The sequence below is a fragment of the Engystomops pustulosus genome, chromosome 9 (assembly GCF_040894005.1).
Source record: "Engystomops pustulosus chromosome 9, aEngPut4.maternal, whole genome shotgun sequence".
Classification (NCBI taxonomy): domain Eukaryota; kingdom Metazoa; phylum Chordata; class Amphibia; order Anura; family Leptodactylidae; genus Engystomops; species Engystomops pustulosus.
The window spans coordinates 28,947,735-28,968,194 of NC_092419.1; the positions used below are offsets into that span (position 1 = coordinate 28,947,735).

Sequence of the window (20,460 nt, forward strand, 5' to 3'; positions counted from 1 at the left end):
CAATTCTTCGTGGCATAGATTCCACAAGGTGCTGGAAGCTCCTCAGAGATTTTGGTCCATATTGACATGATGGCATCACACAGTTGCCGCAGATTTGTCGGCTGCACATCCATGATGTGTATCTCCCGTTCCACCACATCCCAAAGATGCTCTATTGGATTGAGATCTGGTGACTGTGGAGGCCATTTGAGTACAGTGACCTCATTGTCATGTTCAAGAAACCAGTCTGAGATGATTCCAGCTTTATGACATGGCGCTTTATCCTGCTGAAAGAAGCCATCAGATGTTACAGGGTACATTGTGGTCATAAAGGGATGGACATGGTCAGCAACAATACTCAGGTAGGCTGTGGCGTTGCAACGATGCTCAATTGGTACCAAGGGGCCCAAAGAGTGCCAAAAAAATATTCCCCACACCATGACACCACCACCACCAGCCTGAACCGTTGATACAAGGCAGGATGGATCCATGCTTTCATGTTGTTGACGCCAAATTCTGACCCTACCATGCGAATGTCGCAGCAGAAATCGAGACTCATCAGACCAGGCAACGTTTTTCCAATCTTCTACTGTCCAATTTCGATGAGCTTGTGCAAATTGTAGCCTCAGTTTCCTGTTCTTAGCTGAAAGGAGTGGCACCCGGTGTGGTCTTCTGCTGCTGTAGCCCATCTGCCTCAAAGTTCAACGTACTGTGCGTTCAGAGATGCTCTTCTGCCTACCTTGGTTGTAACGGGTGGTGATTTGAGTCACTGTTGCCTTTCTATCAGCTCGAACCAGTCTGACCATTCTCCTCTGACCTCTGGCATCAACAAGGCATTTCAACCCCCCGGGACTGCTGCTCACTGGATGTTTTTTTCTTTTCGGACCATTCTCTGTAAACCCTAGAGATGGTTGTGCGTGAAAATCCCAGTAGATCAGCAGTTTCTGAAATACTCAGACCAGCCCTTCTGGCACCAACAACCATGCCACGTTCAAAGGCATCAAATCACCTTTCTTCCCCATACTGATGCTCGGTTTGAACTGCAGGAGATTGTCTTGACCATGTCTACATGCCTAAATGCACTGAGTTGCCGCCATGTGATTGGCTGGTTAGAAATTAAGTGTTAATGAGCAGTTGGACAGGTGCACCTAATAAAGTGGCCGGTGAGTGTATATTAGATTGTTGGGCATCCTGCATGGAACATCAACTTTCACTTCTGGGCTGGTGATGTTTTGTTTTATCATTCATATTACTCATAGGCTTAGTTCACACACGCTTCTGTGATGCCAAATTATGTAAGCTTGACGGAAGCTTCCCTCCCATACTTGGAAGACCTTCAAATCACCTCCTGCATTCTGTTTCCACTACACTCTTCTATAATCTGTGTCGTTATTTAGACTCTTATAAAAAAAAAAAATCCTAAGTTTTAGCCACTATTAAGATATGAGAAGAAATGATCACAGAATTCGGAGCCGCTTTGGATAGAAAGAACCCAACGGTGTTGACACGTACTGCACTTTTTTTTTTTTTTTTTCAACTTACATTTTTATTTTTCCAAAAGAAGAGTTACAAACAATCATGTTCAATCAATAAAACATAGTATTACCAGATTGGTATAAGCATATACCGCACATCAATACATAAAGTAATAGTTAGGTCACGCAGGACCTCTTGTAGGTGGTGTAGAAGTCGAATAAAACAGGCAGCTTTAAATGACTCACTAAATAGCAGGAGAGTAAGGAGCAAAGTCCAGTTCTTATGTGAAAAAGAATAAAGTCTTTCATTCGAGCTCAATCTCTTTTGCTGCGTTACTTTATGTAAGAGAAGTATAAAGAAAAAAAGTAAGAAGGGACCAAAGGTCCAACTTATCAACACATTAAATGTCAACACAAAACAGAACATACTATATCCATGGATCCCATTCCTAAATTAAGATTCTAGTAGCTAAACCATAGGTAGGTTGTCTCCAATAGTATCCCAAGGGGACCAAATTTTGAGGAACTTGTCCGAATTTTCGTGCAGCGAGGCAGTCATATGTTCTAGAGTTCGTATATGCCTAATGCGGGAATAAAGATCTAGCATTGAGGGCGGTGCAGGACGTCTCCAGTGCAACGAGATCAGGGTCTTTGCAGCACACAGAATATGGAGGAGCAGTTTTGACTGCATTTTACCCATCTCCGGGGGAGGAAGCCCTAGCAAAAACACAATTGGGTCTCTACACAAACTTATCTCTAGTACCCTTTCTATTACTAATCGAACCTTGTCCCAAAAAGGTTGAATAGCCCCACATTCCCAAAAGATGTGGTATAGGGTGGCGTCTGGGGCTTTGCACCTCCAGCAGATATCTGGGATGTTTGGATCCATTTTGTGTAAAAGCGCCGGGGTGTGGTACCAATGCATCAAGATTTTATACTGGTTTTCTTTGTATATAGTGGACAAAGAACCTTTCGGGGCCTTATCCCATATCTTTTTCCAATCCAATATCGAAAGTGTCTTACCCAGCCAGTCCTCCCATTTAGTCATGTACGCATGTTTATCTGAATTCGGGTATGTCTGGGCCATGAGCAAGACGTATAAATCTGAGATAAGTCCTCTAGACGCCGAACCCCTAAGACAGATCCGCTCAAATTCTGTAAGATCCGGTATTATGGGAGATTGTAGTATAGATATACAATATTGGTAGATCTGTGGGTACGTAGTTGCGGCGGGGGCAAACTGATCAGATGCACTGCTGAGGTCTGATAGCTTAAGGAGGTTCTTGGTAGTTGGGTGTGTCAGGTCCCTAATCTGGAAAATTTTCATCGGCCTCCAAAAATTTACAAAGTCTGGTTTGAGACTTTGGGGTAGACCCGGTGTATATAGAAACGGGGTAAGAGGCGACTTCAAAGTAGCAAGAGAATATCTGATGCGACATCTTTTCCAAACCTCTCTAGTAAACGCTATGGGACCTAAAAGGGAATGTGTAGGAATTTCCAATGGTGGCCCCCATATCAATGCAGCGGGATGAGCGGGAGCTAACCAGAGCTTCTCAATTTCTGTCCACTTATTGAAGGCCGCCAGTGAAGTCCAGGATACTATGTGTCTTAGATGAGTAGCATAATAATACACCGCTATATCAGGTAGTCCCAGACCCCCTCGTGACTTAGGTGCTGTTAAGACTGTTTTTGAAATCCTATGTCTCTTGGAGTTCCATATAAAATCCAAGAACAGTGATTGGATTTGCCTCAGAGTGCTAACTGGCACCCTCACTGGGAGAGTTTCAAAAAGATATAAAAATCTGGGAAGTATTGACATTTTTATAGCCGCTATTTTACCTAGCATAGAGAGGTTTAGAGTACGCCAGCTTTGTAGCTGCTTCCTCACATCTTGAATTAAGGAGGGGAAGTTTTCTTTGTATAGCGAGTTATATGATGCGGTAAGTTTTATCCCCAGGTATTTTATGGAGGTCAAGTTCCAAGTATAATGAAAGTTGTCCTCTAAAGAGCTTAATAATGTGGGGGATAGATGCACTGGCAATGCCTCTGATTTAGTCTGGTTAATTTTGTATCCAGAGACATTACTATATTCCTCGATTTCAGTGTTTAGGTTCGGGAGTGACATGAGGGGGTCAGTGATAGTGAGGAGCACATCATCCGCAAACAGAGCTATTTTGAACTGCTTGTCCCGTACCTCAATGCCCTTAATGTCTGGGTTGTTTCTGATGCGTGCTGCTAAGGGCTCAATGCTTAAAACATATAATAAAGGGGATAGAGGACAGCCTTGACGAGTACCATTATTAATTGTCAGGGAATTTGAATGGGCATGCGGTAGTCTAATTTGCGCTGTAGGGAAAGAATAGAGATTAGACAGGGCGTTCAGAAATGGTCCGCGGAAACCAAAGTGTGTTAATGTCCGAAACATGTAATGCCAATTTAATCGGTCAAATGCCTTTTCAGCATCTAGACTCAACACTAAGGCTTCTGATTTGGTTTTCTGCACCAGATCTATCAGATCAATGGTGCGGCGAGTGTTATCGCCTGCCTGTCTATACCGGACAAACCCCACTTGGTCCTTATGTACCAGGTGCGGGAGCCATTCACTTAATCTGCTAGCTAGAAGCTTAGTAAAGATCTTAAGATCTGTATTTAATAAGCTAATGGGCCTATAGCTGGAGCATTCTGAAGGGTCCTTGCCTTGCTTAGGGATAACTGTAATATGTGACGTCAACATTGTTTGGGGGATCGCCTCGCCTTTAAGAAATTTGTTGAATAATTCCACCATGTGAGGCAGAAGAAGTGGCAGAAAAGTCTTGTAGTAGAGGTACGTAAATCCGTCCGGGCCTGGGGCCTTATTTCCCGGCAAATCTCCTACCACTTCCTCTATCTCCTCCGGCGTCACCACTCTGTTTAATTGGGTTAGGGCCTCTGTAGTTAGACGGGGTAGAGAACACTGGGAGAGATATTGATCTAGTTTTATTCGCCGTTCAGGGGATGACGAAGGTAGTGTGGATGGCAATGAATAGAGGCTAGAATAATAAGAGTGAAAAAGCTCAGCAATCTTAGCGGGATGATAGTGTAGGGTGCCGCTTCTATCTTTAATGTGATAAGGTGTCTGGTTAACCATCTTATTTCGTAGCTGGCGAGCCAGCATCGTGTGCGCTTTATTCCCAAATTCGTAAAACCTACGTTTGGAGAATTTGATCATGCGTTCGACATCTAACAGGTCTAGCTCTCTTATTCTCGAGCGGAGCACCAAGATCTTCCTAAGTAGAGAATGTGTGGGGTGAGACGTGTAATCCCTCTCCGCTTGGCGTAATTGCTGTTTAAACTTAGAGTAATTCAAAAGTCTATCTCTCTTTAATTTAGAAGCCAGTGATATTGCCTCTCCTCTAAAGACCGTCTTATGTGCTTCCCATAAAATCGGGACCGAAGGTGCTGTTGGGGTGTTCTCTTTAAAATAATTAACCAAGACTGTCCGCAAGGTTTCCCTGGAAGGCACTGACGTTAAAAGTGTATCATTTAGCCGCCAGTGCGTTGTTTTAGAAAGGGCATCTTCCAGTTGTATATCTACGACGACTGGGGCGTGATCAGACCATGTAATGTGGCCTATAGTTGCCAAATGCATGGCTTTTAGGGCAGGGTAATTACCAAAAAAATAATCAATCCTAGAATGAGTTCTATGAGGCTGGGAATAGAAGGTGTACTCTTTGGCGGTAGGATTATTTACCCGCCATAGGTCATACAGGGAGTGCTTACGAATTAATTGACGGAAACGTAATGCAAGTGATTTCACACTCTGTGGCGTTGAACGTGCAGGAAGGGTCAGGCGATCCGCAGTGTCTGAAAAAATAGTATTGAAATCACCCCCTAGTAAGAGTACTTCATTCTGGGTCGAGTATAATTTGGAGAGAACCTTAACAAGGAAGGGCACCTGACGGTTATTGGGGGCATAAACATTGCATAGGGTTACATTGAGATCACATATGGTACCCCTAAGAATAATGAAGCGACCTTGGGGGTCAACCTCACTATCCACTATTTGGAAGGGACATTGGCTGGATATCAGTATAGCTACTCCCGCTTTCTTTTTTGTGGGTGCATGTGCCATATAGGCTATTGGGAACCAATGTTTAGCGAAATGGAAGGATCCTGATGCTGTAAAATGTGTCTCTTGGAGGAAGACTATATCAGCTTTAGCGTGTCTTATTTCTTTAAGTGCTAGTCGCCTCTTGGCATCTGAGTTAAGGCCTTTCACGTTTAGAGAGAAGACTTTAACCATTTTCAAAGTAGTGAGGCCTGTGAGCTTTGTAAATGAAAAGTAGAGCAGATGGAAACTCGGCTATGGGGTCTCCCGGGGGAACCCAGCCGAATACTGTTTCCACTCTACGCTTATGGGCACTGGAGAACAACCTATAGAGGGATCCATGGATGTACCTTAAAATCAAATAACAACTTTCAATTAAGAACAACATAAGAACAAAAAGTGTGAATAGCGAGGGAGGCCTACTGCCATTCTCGCTGCGAATCCTCCCTAAAACAGTAACAAAGCACAAGAGGAATGTCAGCTCCTCAGCGAAGGAGCGAAGACTGTCAGGAGGATTCACTTCGGGGGGAAAATCACAACCGATTGTCAACATAGTATAGAATAATCTATCTTTAACCACTGAGTTTCACCCGGGCCTTATGATAAGGGCCTAGCTGGGGACCATTTAAGCAGAGGGGAGGTCAAAGAAAGTAAGGAGGTATATATTGGTTAAGAAATATACACAAAAGATCCTAGTATACGATACATTTAACCCACCATACATTTGAAATATACCCATACTAACAGATCAAGGCATAGCGAATAGGTCAAAGAGAAACATCGACATAGATACTTATCGCCCCGTTGGAGGCCTTCGGTCCGGGGCTTTCTGCTTCTTCTTAGGTGGATGGGCTGGTTGCCAAGTTGGAGACAACATTGGTGTCGCTGGCTGCTGAGGCCAATCAGGGAGGTCAGGCGGGTCAATCTGGAAGGTCTCGCAGAAGTCCTGCAGGTCCTCCGGGAAGCGGAGGGTGGCAGAGAATCCATCTTTTCTAGCCGTCAAGCTGAAAGGGAACCCCCAGCGGTATGGTATTCCTTTATCTCGTAGCATGTCCAGAAGAGGTTTGATGGCTCTGCGTTGTTGGAGCGTAATCCAAGAGAGATCTTGAAATAGTTGGAGCCGAGAGCCAAGGAAAGATACTGATTTGAGTTGTCGAGAGCGTTTCATAATTTCCTCCTTGGTCTCAAAGTCAGTAATATGACAAATAACATCCCTAGGGGGACCGCTTGTTTTCGGGCGAAGTGCCCTATGAGCTCTGTCCATTTTTAATGGAGTCTCCGGTGGTCTATCCAGGATCATATTAAACAGCCGTTGCAGGTAACCATGTATGTTCTCTTCGCCTTGCTGTTCTGGAATGCCCCGTATTCTAATGTTGTGCCGGCGTCCCCTGTTGTCAAGATCTTCTACATGGCGTTTCAGATCCCTAATAGTTGAAGCTTGCTCAGTCATTTGATGTTGTAAGGTCGAGATTACTGCCCGGGCAGCGTTATGATCATCTTCCAGTGTGTCCACTCTTTGCGCCACCTGCTGTACATCTTTATGAACTGCTGCAATTTCTTGCCTGCAGGTTTCCTTGACTTCATCAATCAGCTCTCTAAAGTCCTTTTTAGTGGGCATTTGTTGGATATAGAGCCAAAGTGGGTCTTGGAGAGGTGGAGACAGCTGAGACAAGGAGGATAGAGGGATAGGCGATAATACTTGAGGCGTAGATGGTGGACTACAGCTCTTGTGTAAATCAGGAGGCAGCTGTGGTGAGCATGCCAATAGGACATTATTAAGCGTTTCCCTGACAGCTGCAATTCCTGGAGAGTTTCTTTCATCTTCCCCTTGAGATAGAGAGGGTGAGGACGGCATGGAAGGCTGGTGTGCAAGTGAGGTCCATTCTATGGCTGGGGCAATCGTCTCCATACCCTCCACTGTGAAAGTTGGACCTGGTGTAGGGGGTGTAAGGGAGGGGGCTGGAGACCTCCGGTGAGCCGGGTCACCCCCCTGCGGTATAGACGGCTGGGAGCTTTGTTTATCTCCTGGGCGCAGTTCAGGAGAACCCCCCTCTATATTGCCAGGGCACTTACTAGATGTATATTGTGCCTCTGCTGGCAGGGGGGCTGTGGGGGGGCATGGTGGTGTCTTCCCCCCCACAATCGGGCTCAGCAGGGCCTCACAGTAGGAAGCGCATGGTAAGCGCTGCTGCAGGGGAGAGGGGGAGGGTGCCTGCTCACCGCTCTGAGTTGCGGGCGCCATCTTGGATCGCGGCGCCGGGACTTCCACCGCTCTTTTTTTAAAGAAATCTATGAAGACTAATCTGCTTATACTTTTTAAAGCGTCGTATTGACAGATGCTCATTGAATACATGAATTTTGATCACTTATCTCTTGCTCGCCTATTCTTGCAGTTCCCTATTTCTCCTCCTGCCTTTTTCTTATATATCGCTTAAATGCCGATGGTTGACCCTAACAATCCATTGAGTTCCTGATATATATACATATGTAGATTTCTTTATAGATTGGGTTTTTTTTGTTTTTTGTACTTCTGGCATTGTAATGTGATCTTTCAAATCACATTCTGTTGTCTTGATGAGTCACAGCGTTACCTGTGCAAATAAAGTCCCCGGCCGGGGCTGCGCATGCGCATATGGTATCCTCGGCGAACTGTATCCACTTTCGGCTCTGTGCCGTCACTACATACGTCACTTCCGGTGACTCATACTTACTTCCGGTCTTGCGCCGACTGTGCGGGAGGACGCCACCATTGGCACTTCGTCTATTACAGGGACTGCATATAAGGTGAGCTTCACTACTCATGGGCCACATACCCCTGAGGAAGTCGTTCATACACGACGAAACGCGTGGGGAGCCCGCCACCCCTGACCACCGGAACCTTTCCTGACTGCTCTACAGCTTACCGCTGACTCTTTATCTGGGTACCTATATTTTCCATCCTCCTGCTGCCCTTGTCAGACCGCTTACCCTGTAGCAATACCGTCATTTGCCTTTACAAGGGTCTTTAGGTTTATCTAGTGTACCTCTTTTTGGCATCTATACAGCGACTTGTTGATACTGTGTTTCTTTGGGCATCCAGCAATATAGCTCTCATTATTGAACAGTCAGGCAGGTCTGGTATCACTTACCTAGTGTTGGTTAGCAGGGTGTGTACAGTCTACCGCACCGGGTGACTGTATGAATTTTTGTATATAGCTATTTTTAACTGATTTTAAATGTCTTGTTCTTTGATTGTCTGTCATGTTTATTTGATAGTGACTTTTTGAAATAAACTTTGATTCACTTTTGTATTCCACTCGAGCCTTTTGAATGCATTCTTCCTCTTGTTGCACTTCTGGTTAATTCATAGTGCATTGGCTCATTCATTATTTGGTTGTGCTACATCCCTCTTGTTGGTACTATATATTTTTAAAGAAATCCGCCGCGGAATGCGGCGTCCCCGGCCTCTCCTGGCTCCTCGAAAGGCGTGTCGGCTGCCCCCGTCGTCCTCCCATGTGTGGGTGAGCGTTGGCCCGCTAATTTAATTCAGATTTGCCCCGGGTAGTGGAGCGCTCAGTGGGACACGTCTGTTCCCTTCAACATCCGGTCACGCCCCCCGACACGTACTGCACTTTTATTGCAAGCCATGGCCTGCCTGATACTTCTATCTGATGGAATCAAGAGAAAAGAAATATAGAAAGACAAACTCTTAACCATTAAACACATGGTCACCTTAAGGGGTGTTCTCATTACGACCAATTAACCTTATTGTTTGCATGATGAAAACCTTTACAATTTCCCAATACACATTTTTTAACACATGCGTTTTTTCCGATCGGAAAACGCACTACTAAAAACGACTAGAGGTCATCACCCTGACAAAAGAAGCAGAGAAGAGTCATGTTTTGCTGTAGATGGAGTAAAGTTTAGAGGCTGCCTATAGCATTTTTCTAGGTAGTATAGAACCCAAGATAGAAGCATCTGAAGCGACACTCTCCCTGCAACTTGACTCAAAATATGCAAAGCAAAATACAGGCAGTCCCTGGGTTACATACAAGATAGCGCCCATAGGTTTGTTCTTAAGGTGAATTTTTATGTAAGTCGAAACTGTATATTTTATAACTGTAGATCCAGATACATTTTTTTGCTGTAATGGGACCAAGGATTATCAATAAAGCTTCATTATGGACTCCTTACAGCTGATCATTGCAGCCTGGGGCTATAGTAACATCCAGAGACTTCACCAGAGGTCACAGTGGGTGGAGGGTCCTTTTTTTTTAACTAGGGGTCATCTGTAAGTCGGGTGTCCTTAATAAGGGGACCGCTTGTATGGCTCTTTTTGGCTCATTTTAACAACTTTAGAGAGGTTTTTTTGTATTTGGTGAGATTCCAAAAAAGAACATTTTACAATCTACCAGGTAGTAGTTTAATGGGGGTAAAATCTGGTGACCCTTGCGGGAATAAAGGTTTATTTGGAACATTCAACTACAAATCCACAAGGAGCAGTTCCCCTGGTTCTGCTGTGACCCAGCTCTGCATAACAGCCGCAGGTCTTACACGGGTCACGTGACGCGCCGCCGCTCTACATCCTCGCGCGGAGCATTCTGGGAAGTGTAGTAGCCCGATGGTCTAACGGTGATACAGTCACAAACCGTTATACAACAAATCCCAGCAGCCTGTGCGCTCACTCGCTTCTCCGCTTCCGTTTTGTTTTCTGTTTGGATTATAGAGGATCAAGTTGTATATTATCCTCGTGAAGGAGGGTGGGTAGTACCGGAGTACGGGAGGGCAGCGGGACCACTGCATAATGTCATAGGGAACCTGACTGCGGAGCTATTGGAAGACTACAAGTCCCAGCATGCATTGTCGTAGGTGACGGTACGTGGGCATGCTGGGACTTGTAGTTTTTCTGGAAACCTATAGGTTGTTGGACATTTAAGAAAGTGACATTGACTTCTTGCTGTTTGCACGTTTGATGTAGAGTCACATAGCAGTGATGATATGATGACTGATACAATTTGCAGCCACTTACCTGCATGATACTGACAGTTCCCCCATTGGCTTACCCAGCATTAGGTGAACTGATAAGATGTGACACCCATGTAGCGAAATATGGGTCAGATCTGAAAACAGTCCTCCAGATAAATGAGGATTCTGCAAACTCATTGACATAATGGTTTAGATTCCAAAAAGGTTTTATAGAACACTCAAGAAAAATAAATGTCCATAACAATAACCAACCTGAAAATAGAAGATGTGGCTAAATGAAGATTTTCCGGGATAATCATTGTGTGGATCTAATCCAAACCCAGAAGCTTATATACAGCAGAAATGTACAGATCATATGGCCCAAAAATTTTAAGATTTTACAGTTTTGATGGCGGGAAGATTGTAGAACTAGATTTGTATTTCCAGGAATACAGGCCCCATTATAAGATAGCAAGATCAGTCTTCTGGCTAATATATATGTCATTGTACCAGTAATCAGTTAAGGTTGGTAGATGTAGCACTAGAACTGGAAGAAACATTATTGCCCCATTGAAATCTATCTAGGCCATACACAATATTACATTTACAATGCAAAGTAATAGGTCGTTACTCCAATGTCTTTCTAAATTTGTCTCTACTGTTTTCTTAGATGTCGGTCAAGAAAGAAACCATGATCAGGATGAAAAAGCAAATGGCGGAAAAAATCCTGAATCACGCTCTAGGAATCATCTACCTTCTGACAGGGGAGGTAATTTACCCTGCTCCATGATCATGCTCTCTCATATATGTCAACCACATCATGGTTATGCCCTGTGCTATCTTCATTGAGATTACTCTGCTGTTGCCCACAATATGAGGCTGTGATGCTCTTTTGGAACTAAAACTCACAGCATGACCTGTCCTAGAGTTGTAGTTTAAAGGGAACCTGTCACCAGGGAACTCATTTTCACTAAAGACAAGTTACAGAAGTCCATTACAGCTGCATTGCACATCTGTCTTTTTGCTTTCTGTAAGCATTTGCATTACAATATAATGCAGGGTTTGGGCTTTGGTTTCGATTCATTTCAAAAAAACAACTTGACTTGTCTGTGCTGCAGACTCCTCAGCTCTCAGCCCTGTACAGCTCCTCAATACAAGCTCAGAAAGCTGTGAGCTCTGTGAAGGAGCAGGAGGGAGGAGCTGTAAAGGACATAGACAAGTCACATGTTGTTTTTTGAAATGCATCCAAACCAAAGCCCAATCCTTGGGACTACACAGAGGATTCTGTCAGGCTGCAAGGAAAGTTAAAACACACAATTATATTGTAATGCAAATGCTTAGAGAAAGCAGAAAGGCAGATGTGCACTGCAGCTGTAACGGGCTTCTGTCACCTGTCTTTAGAAAATGAGGTCCCTGGTGACAGGTTCCCTTTTAACAATAGTTGGAGAGGTCAGGTGATCAGAACTACATATCACAGCATGTGGCAGGTACTTGTAATATCACAGTTGCAGGATGCTGCTATGGCTCATCTTATATGTCCTTGTGTAATTTCTATAAATTACAGTGAGGGAGAGATTTGCCAAGAGCCCAGCCTTACATTCATGTCTTCTCAATTTTAATGAATATCTATTGGTCATCTAGTTCAATAAAATCTATAATTCACTGATATCAGCCCCAAATGACTTTGTTTACTAGTTCTTTCTAGTATAGTTCCAATTACTAGTTCATTCAGATTACTAGCAGTAGCTCAGCCCTGCCCCCTTGACCACCAAGTAACTTAAATAGTCACTTTAGTAACCTACATCAAACACTGACATCAGCTACCCTGATATCAGCGACCCTGCCTACAAGTTATGCCTGTGCTGCGCTAGTTCTACTCAGGGCCGGATTATAGGCGGGGCTCCCGGGGCTCGAGCCCCGGGGCCCCCACCATCTTGCCCCCCCAGGGGGCCCCCACCAGATTGCAGCCCCGCGGTTCCCCTCCTGTGCCGCCACCTCCCTGAAGCCTGGCCGCCCCCCGTCACAGGTAACTTCCATCTTCCCGCCCCCACGGCATAGGTCACCTCCTCCCCACCCGCCCATTCGCCTCCATGTCCGAGCCTACCGCTCCCCGTCCACCCCCCTGCAAGGCCGAGCCGCACGACCCCAGCACAGTCAACCGCCTCCACGCCCACCTGCATGGCTGAGCCACCACCCCCGGCCCGAACAAGCAACTCCGCTCTCCGCAAGCTATTACTCCCACCGCCCCCCGTCCAAAAAGCACCCGCCCTCCGCAACTCCCTCCGTCCTCGCCCCCGCCGGAAAAAGCACCCGCGCAAACACCGCCGCCCACCGGCCGAACAAGCAACCCCGCCGCCCCACGCCCGAAAGAGCACCCGCCCTCCGCAGCTCCACCCGCTGGAAAATGCATCCCCCCATCCACCCCGCCTTACAAGCAACCGTCCGACCGCCCCATCCCCTCTCCCCCCCGCCGAACAAGCACCCGCAAGACCCCCCACCGGCTCGAACACCCACCTGACGCCTTGGCCAGTGACCCTTAAAGGTAAGTATATAAATATGTATTTGTGTTTATATATGCATCTACTGTATATATGTGTATATACTGTGTAAATGTGTATATACTGTGTAAATGTGTGTATGTGTATATATGCATCTACTGTATATATGTATATACTGTATATATGTATGTATGCATCTACTGTATATATGTGTATATACTGTATATATGTATGTATGCATCTACTGTATATATGTGTATATACTGTGTAGGTGTATATATTCATCTACTGTATATGTGTACAGTATATACTGTATATATGTATGTATGCATCTACTGTATATATGTATATACTGTATATATGTATGTATGCATCTACTGTATATATGTGTATATACTGTATATATGTATGTATGCATCTACTGTATATATGTGTATATACTGTGTAGGTGTATATATTCATCTACTGTATATATGTATATACTGTATATATGTATGTATGCATCTACTGTATATATCTGTATATGTGTATATACTGTATATATGTATGTATGCATCTACTGTATATATGTATATACTGTATATATGTATGTATGCATTTACTGTATATATGTGTATATACTGTGTATATATGCATCTACTGTATATATGTGTATATACTGTGTATATGTGTATATATGCATCTACTGTATATATGTGTATATACTGTGTATATGTGTATATATGCATCTACTGTATATATGTGTATATACTGTGTATATGTGTATATATGCATCTACTGTATATATGTATATACTGTATATATGTATGTATGCATCTACTGTATATATGTATATACTGTATATATGTATGTATGCATCTACTGTATATACGTGTATATACTGTGTAAATGTGTATATTTTTCTATATACTGTGTATGGATACATTCACACTCAGTATGCCTGACATGCGGGCACCACCGTGTGCTGGAGAGGAGGAGGTGACCCCTCCTCCCTCCATAGAAAACAGCGTCGCGCGGTCGCACACTCGCAAAAAGATAGAGCATGCTCTATCTTTTTGCAGTGTACGGCGCGGATCGGTGCCACACATGTGTGGCACTGTACCGCTGCCGGGCCGCCATTGCCCTCTATGGGGACGTATATGAGGCCGCAAATTTGCAGCCGCATGTACGTCCCGCCAGACGGCCGTGTGAATGAGCCCTAAATATGTATATACTGTGTATATATGTGTATATATGCATCTACTGTGTATATATGGGTATATATGCATCTACTGTGTATATATGGGTATATTTGCATCTACTGTGTATATATGGGTATATATGCATCTACTGTGTATATATGGGTATATATGCATCTACTGTGTATATATGGGTATATATGCATCTACTGTGTATATATGGGTATATATGCATCTACTGTGTATATATGGGTATATATGCATCTACTGTGTATATATGGGTATATATGCATCTACTGTGTATATATGGGTATATATGCATCTACTGTGTATATATGGGTATATATGCATCTACTGTGTATATATGGGTATATATGCATCTACTGTGTATATATGGGTATATATGCATCTACTGTGTATATATGGGTATATATGCATCTACTGTGTATATATGGGTATATATGCATCTACTGTGTATATATGGGTATATATGCATCTACTGTATTTATAAATGCATAAATTTATATGCACATATATAGGTGCACCTCTAAATATATGTATATATATGATGTGTGTTTTTGTATATGCTGTGTATATGGTATGTATGTATATGCTCTATATAGTGAATGTGTGTGTGTGTGGCTGTGCAGGCTGAGGTGTGTGTTACATGGGACTGCATATCTGATAGGGGTGAAGGTAAATATAAAGATGTGTTACTGGGGGGCGAGGCGGCTGTGTGTAGCTGTGTTACTGGGAGTGAGGCGGCTGTATGTAGCTGTGTTACTGGGAGCGAATCGGCAGTATGTAGCTGTGTTACTGGGAGCGAGGCGGCTGTATGTAGCTGTGTTACTGGGGTTGAGGCGGCTGTATGTAGCTGTGTTACTGGGGGTGAGGCGGCTGTATGTAGCGGTGTTACTGGGGGTGAGGCGGCTTTATGTAGCTGTGTTACTGGGGATGAGGCGGCTGTATGTAGCTGTGTTACTGGGGGTGAGGTGGCTGTATGTAGCTGTGTTACTGGGGGTGAGGTGGCTGTATGTAGCTGTGTTACTGGGGGTGAGGCGGCTGTATGTAGCGGTGTTACTGGGGGTGAGGCGGCTGTATGTAGCGGTGTTACTGGGGATGAGACAGCTGCATGTAGCTGTGTTACTGGGGATGAGACGGCTGCATGTAGCTGTGTTACTGGGGGTGAGGCGGCTGTATGTAGCTGTGTTACTGGGGGTGAGGCGGCTGTATGTAGCTGTGTTACTGGGGGTGAGGCGGCTGTATGTAGCGGTGTTACTGGGGGTGAGGCGGCTGTATGTAGCTGTGTTACTGGGGACGAGGCGGCTGTATGTAGCTGTGTTACTGGGGATGAGACAGCTGTATGTAGCTGTGTTACGGGGGGCGAGGCGGCTGTATGTAGCGGTGTTACTGGGGATGAGACAGCTGTATGTAGCTGTGTTACTGGGGATGAGACGGCTGCATGTAGCTGTGTTACGGGGGGCGAGGCGGCTGTTTGTAGCTGTGTTACTGGGGGCGAGGCGGCTGTGTGTAGCTGTGTTACTGGGAGTGAGGCGGCTGTATGTAGCTGTGTTACTGGGAGCGAATCGGCAGTATGTAGCTGTGTTACTGGGAGCGAGGCGGCTGTATGTAGCTGTGTTACTGGGGGTGAGGCGGCTGTATGTAGCTGTGTTACTGGGGGTGAGGCGGCTGTATGTAGCGGTGTTACTGGGGGTGAGGCGGCTTTATGTAGCTGTGTTACTGGGGATGAGGCGGCTGTATGTCGCTGTGTTACTGGGGGCGAGGCGGCTGTATGTAGCTGTGTTACTGGGGGCGAGGCGGCTGTATGTAGCGGTGTTACTGGGGATGAGACAGCTGTATGTAGCTGTGTTACTGGGGATGAGACGGCTGCATGTAGCTGTGTTACTGGGGGTGAGGCGGCTGTATGTAGCTGTGTTACTGGGGGTGAGGCGGCTGTATGTAGCTGTGTTACTGGGGGTGAGGCGGCTGTATGTAGCGGTGTTACTGGGGGTGAGGCGGCTGTATGTAGCGGTGTTACTGGGGATGAGACAGCTGTATGTAGCTGTGTTACTGGGGATGAGACGGCTGCATGTAGCTGTGTTACGGGGGGTGAGGCGGCTGTTTGTAGCTGTGTTACTGGGGGCGAGGCGGCTGTGTGTAGCTGTGTTACTGGGAGTGAGGCGGCTGTATGTAGCTGTGTTACTGGGAGCGAATCGGCAGTATGTAGCTGTGTTACTGGGAGCGAGGCGGCTGTATGTAGCTGTGTTACTGGGGGTGAGGCGGCTGTATGTAGCTGTGTTACTGGGGGTGAGGCGGCTGTATGTAGCGGTGTTACTGGGGGTGAGGCGGCTTTATGTAGCTGTGTTACTGGGGATGAGGCGGCTGTATGTAGCTGTGTTACTGGGGATGAGACGGCTGCATGTAGCTGTGTTACTGGGGGTGAGGCGGCTGTATGTAGCTGTGTTACTGGGGGTGAGGCGGCTGTATGTAGCGGTGTTACTGGGGGTGAGGCGGCTGTATGTAGCGGTGTTACTGCGGGGATAGTGGATAGTGAGCAGCAGGAAGTGTGTGCACGCTACAATCAGTGGGGGCCTCCACCAGATTTTGCGCCCAGGGGCCCCCACCAACCTTAATCCGGCCCTGGTTCTACTATATGTATGGGTGATCAGTAATATATTCTCACCTTTTGTCCTAGGAATATGTGATGGTGAAGAAAAATTCTCCCCACACGTCCATGCACCTACTTACCGGAGATGTGAGATATTCTTATAGCTATAATATTATATAGATGTATTAGTCTCATGTCTGTAAGGTTCCAGATCTGTATATGGGTGTCCTCCTTCCAGATCCCAGTAAAATGTGGCGACATCTCAATTTATTTTTCAATGGAAGAATGGGATTATATAGAAGAACACAAGGACCATTACCCGAATATGGCAACAGAAGAGGGGATCCCGATGGACAGATGCTCCGGTAATATTATGTCATAAATAATAAAAATGTTGATGCCTTTTTTTGCAGGTCAGTGTGCTTAAAGTGACTCTATCATCAAAATCCAACATGATAAAACTGGGAAACTTACTTATAGATCCAGGCACCATGACTGTGGGAATCTACTTATTGGTTATCTTTTTTTTCTAAAATCAGCTTTTAAAATGATGCTAATGAGGGGGGTTAGTAGATCTCCTCAGTGCTGTATGCTTACAGGCTGTAACAATGAGCAGGACATGTCTCACCCACCCCTGCTCTGCCTGTGTAATGTTACCTTTGTAACAGCCTCTGAAGTTACAGCATGGAGCGGCTTTGGAAATACCCCCCAGAGCACTTCTGTCTCATTAGCATAATTATAACAGTTTATTTTAGAAGGAAGGAGGCCATGGATAACAAATATAAGAAGATTACCACAGTCATGGTGTCTATGAGAAAGTGCCACTGTTTTATCACACTTTATTTTGATGGTAGATTTCCTTTAAATTAAGATTAGAAAGACCTAAAAGGAATTTTTGAGGGATGTGTCCTAAGCGGTCAGGGTCTCTTAGACAATCGGAGTAGCTCAAAGTCAAATCGGTTTACGTGGCAAAATGCCACAATTTTCCATGATTGATGTTGGCATTCGAACCAATGATGGATTTCACCCTATAGCTTCTTGCATGAAGTGCAGTGAAGTGACAATCTTAAGATATTACTATCCTTTGCTAATCTTTTTCTTCTTTCGGTTCATGTAGGTTCATACAAGAACAGTTTCAATATTGTTTTCCTTGGCGAAGAAGATTTGAGTGAGAAGGATTCGGGGATTGTTAATTTCTGCAAAGAGACCAGTACAGGTTGGTTATATGGGGTCATTCTATCACCTACAAAGATGATAAAATGTCCAAAATTGGATACAGGTTACATACAGAATAGGTTCTTTGGGTTTGTTAAAGGGAACCTGTCATGCAAATTAACACACCTCAAATAAATCATTAATAAAAAGCTATGATTATAAAGCATTGTCCTTATCCCTAAATGCTTCCTCTCCATGTATGCAGCTATGTGGAACACTGAGAAAGAGCTCTGTTATATTATTGGCCACTTCATGTCATGTGACCAGGGTGATGTCATCTATGGTCCTGTTACATTTGCACCGTCTACACAATGTATGTATCTGATCACATGAAATCACAGCATCCTCCATGGAGGATGGGGAGCAGTAGAAGTCTGTGGAGGCTGCTTTGATCATGCCATGATACTGCCATGTGATCAGATACATACATGGGGAAGATGTTGCAAACTTAACTTAGTAAAGGACCTTACATTATATCTCTGGTCATATGACATGCTGAGAAGAGGAATGAGACATGGTGATGTGTAGATGATTCCAGGTAATATCAAACAAAGTTGATTTAGGGGGATGTAAGGGAAATATTTGAGGTTTGTAGCTGGACTCTGATATCTCTGAGGAGATCTCACTGAACAGCCCTTCCCCTGGAGTAACTGCTGTAGTATATAAACAGAAGCTGCTACAGCAGTGAGAGGGGAGAGGTTGTGTTGTGCTCAATGAAGAGGTCTTGCACACCAGTGCACCAGAATGCTTCAAGATTAGTTTCAGTCCTGGGATATACACATTCATCACAGTTCTGCACCAATTGAATAGTTACATGCATGTCCAAAGCTGCTACCATACAACTACTAATGTAGGAGGACTACTACTACAACTACTACTTTGAAGGAATTGTTGAAAAACATGGCTGCTTTCTTCCTAAAATAGCTTCACATCGGAGAATGGTTGGTGTCGGTATTGCAGCTCAACTTTATAGAGACAAATGGAGCTTAGTTGCAATACCACACACTACCTGTAGTCATTTGTGGAGCTGTTTTTCAACCTCTGGACAAATTTCATAGTGTTATTTTGGCACTTTTCACATTCTTTGTACTTTAGGCTCAGTGCTCAGTTAAAGAATGACAAATATATTTCTCTCATTCATTTTTTTTTAATGCACACTTTTTTTTTTTTTTTTTTTTTACAGTTGAATCAGGAAAGAGGAGCTTTGCCAAAGATTCCCATATCGGCTCACAAGAGGGAACTGTGGAAGAGGACACCAGTACGTCTCATGAAAAACCGGAAGGAAATTCCTCTCTTGCCTCATCCACCTGTGACACGGGAAGCCTTATGTCTTCGTGTCCTCAGTGGGAATGTGAGACGTGGACAGAAAATAAAAATATCATCAGTAAGGATGAATTAAAGAAAAAGCATAAAAAGAAAAAGCATAAAAATTCTATCACTGAGACACCCAAAGATGTAACTCTAAATGGGACAAACATTCCAAATATGACCCATGTGTGCGAGGATTGTGGCCAATGTTCCATGGACACGTCTCGCCTCGTGGGACATAAGAGAAGACATACGGGGGAGATGTGTTTCAGTTGCAATAAGTGTGAAAAACATTTATCTCATAATTCTCAATTTATGGAACCCCAGAGGCCACATGAGACCTGCTACTGGTGCGGGGACTGTGGCATCTTCTACTCCTACAAGTCTCAGCTTATCTCACATCAAAGGACTCACCGTGAAGATCAGTTCTATCGATGTGATGTATGCGGCCAAAAATTTGACTTTCGTTGTCTTCTACTTGTGCATCAGCAAATTCACACCGGAGAGAAGCCCCATCAATGTTCTGAGTGCGGACGACGGTTCACATACAGGTCGGGTCTTGTAGTTCATGAAAGGACTCACACAGGAGAAAAGCCTCATCGGTGCAAGGACTGTGGAGAACGCTTCTCTGATGGGTACAGTCTGGTAAGACATCAGAAGGTACATGAGGTGAAGGCTCCACACAGATGTCCCGACTGCGGGAAGCAGTTTGGATACAGGGCTTCTCTTATTATACACCAAAGGACACACAAGACTCAGGTGAAACCCAGTCAGTCCCACCCTAGAAAAGGCCAAATATTGTCACACGCAATGACAAACTCTTCATAAGTTAGGACCCATAGAAGACGTACTCAGGAGATCTTTCTTGGACTTCTTTACTATGCAAGTGAAATAAAAGAGAATATTTAACCTTGTGGATTCAGTGTGGAATTGTTTTTCTGACATTTACTATTATGTGTCAAAGGTGGTTTTTCAGGATCAGTGCTTTTTAGCTAGTGATAGGTGTCCGATCACTGGGGAGTCCAAAGCTTGAACCTCGACAAATCTTGGTTAAATAAACTGGCAAGGCTGTGTGTTGCTTCTCCATTTAGTGATTATGTTAAGTGAAAACCCTTTCAGATAATTAAAGGAAACTTTAGAGAAAAGAATGATACAGACTGCAGTG

The 20,460-nt window shown here is 44.6% G+C and overlaps 1 protein-coding gene across 1 annotated transcript; it reads left to right on the forward strand.

Annotated features, from left to right (window-relative positions):
- The first annotated feature begins 1,175 nt into the window (after positions 1-1,175).
- Positions 1,176-20,211, forward strand: LOC140076612 (oocyte zinc finger protein XlCOF7.1-like). Its single transcript, XM_072123216.1, has 6 exons — positions 1,176-1,203; positions 11,159-11,257; positions 16,860-16,919; positions 17,011-17,137; positions 17,890-17,988; positions 19,171-20,211. Exons 2-6 carry the CDS (start codon positions 11,159-11,161, stop codon positions 20,121-20,123), a joined length of 1,338 nt encoding a protein of 445 aa, XP_071979317.1. The 5' UTR covers positions 1,176-1,203; the 3' UTR covers positions 20,124-20,211.
- Positions 20,212-20,460: the final 249 nt, after the last annotated feature.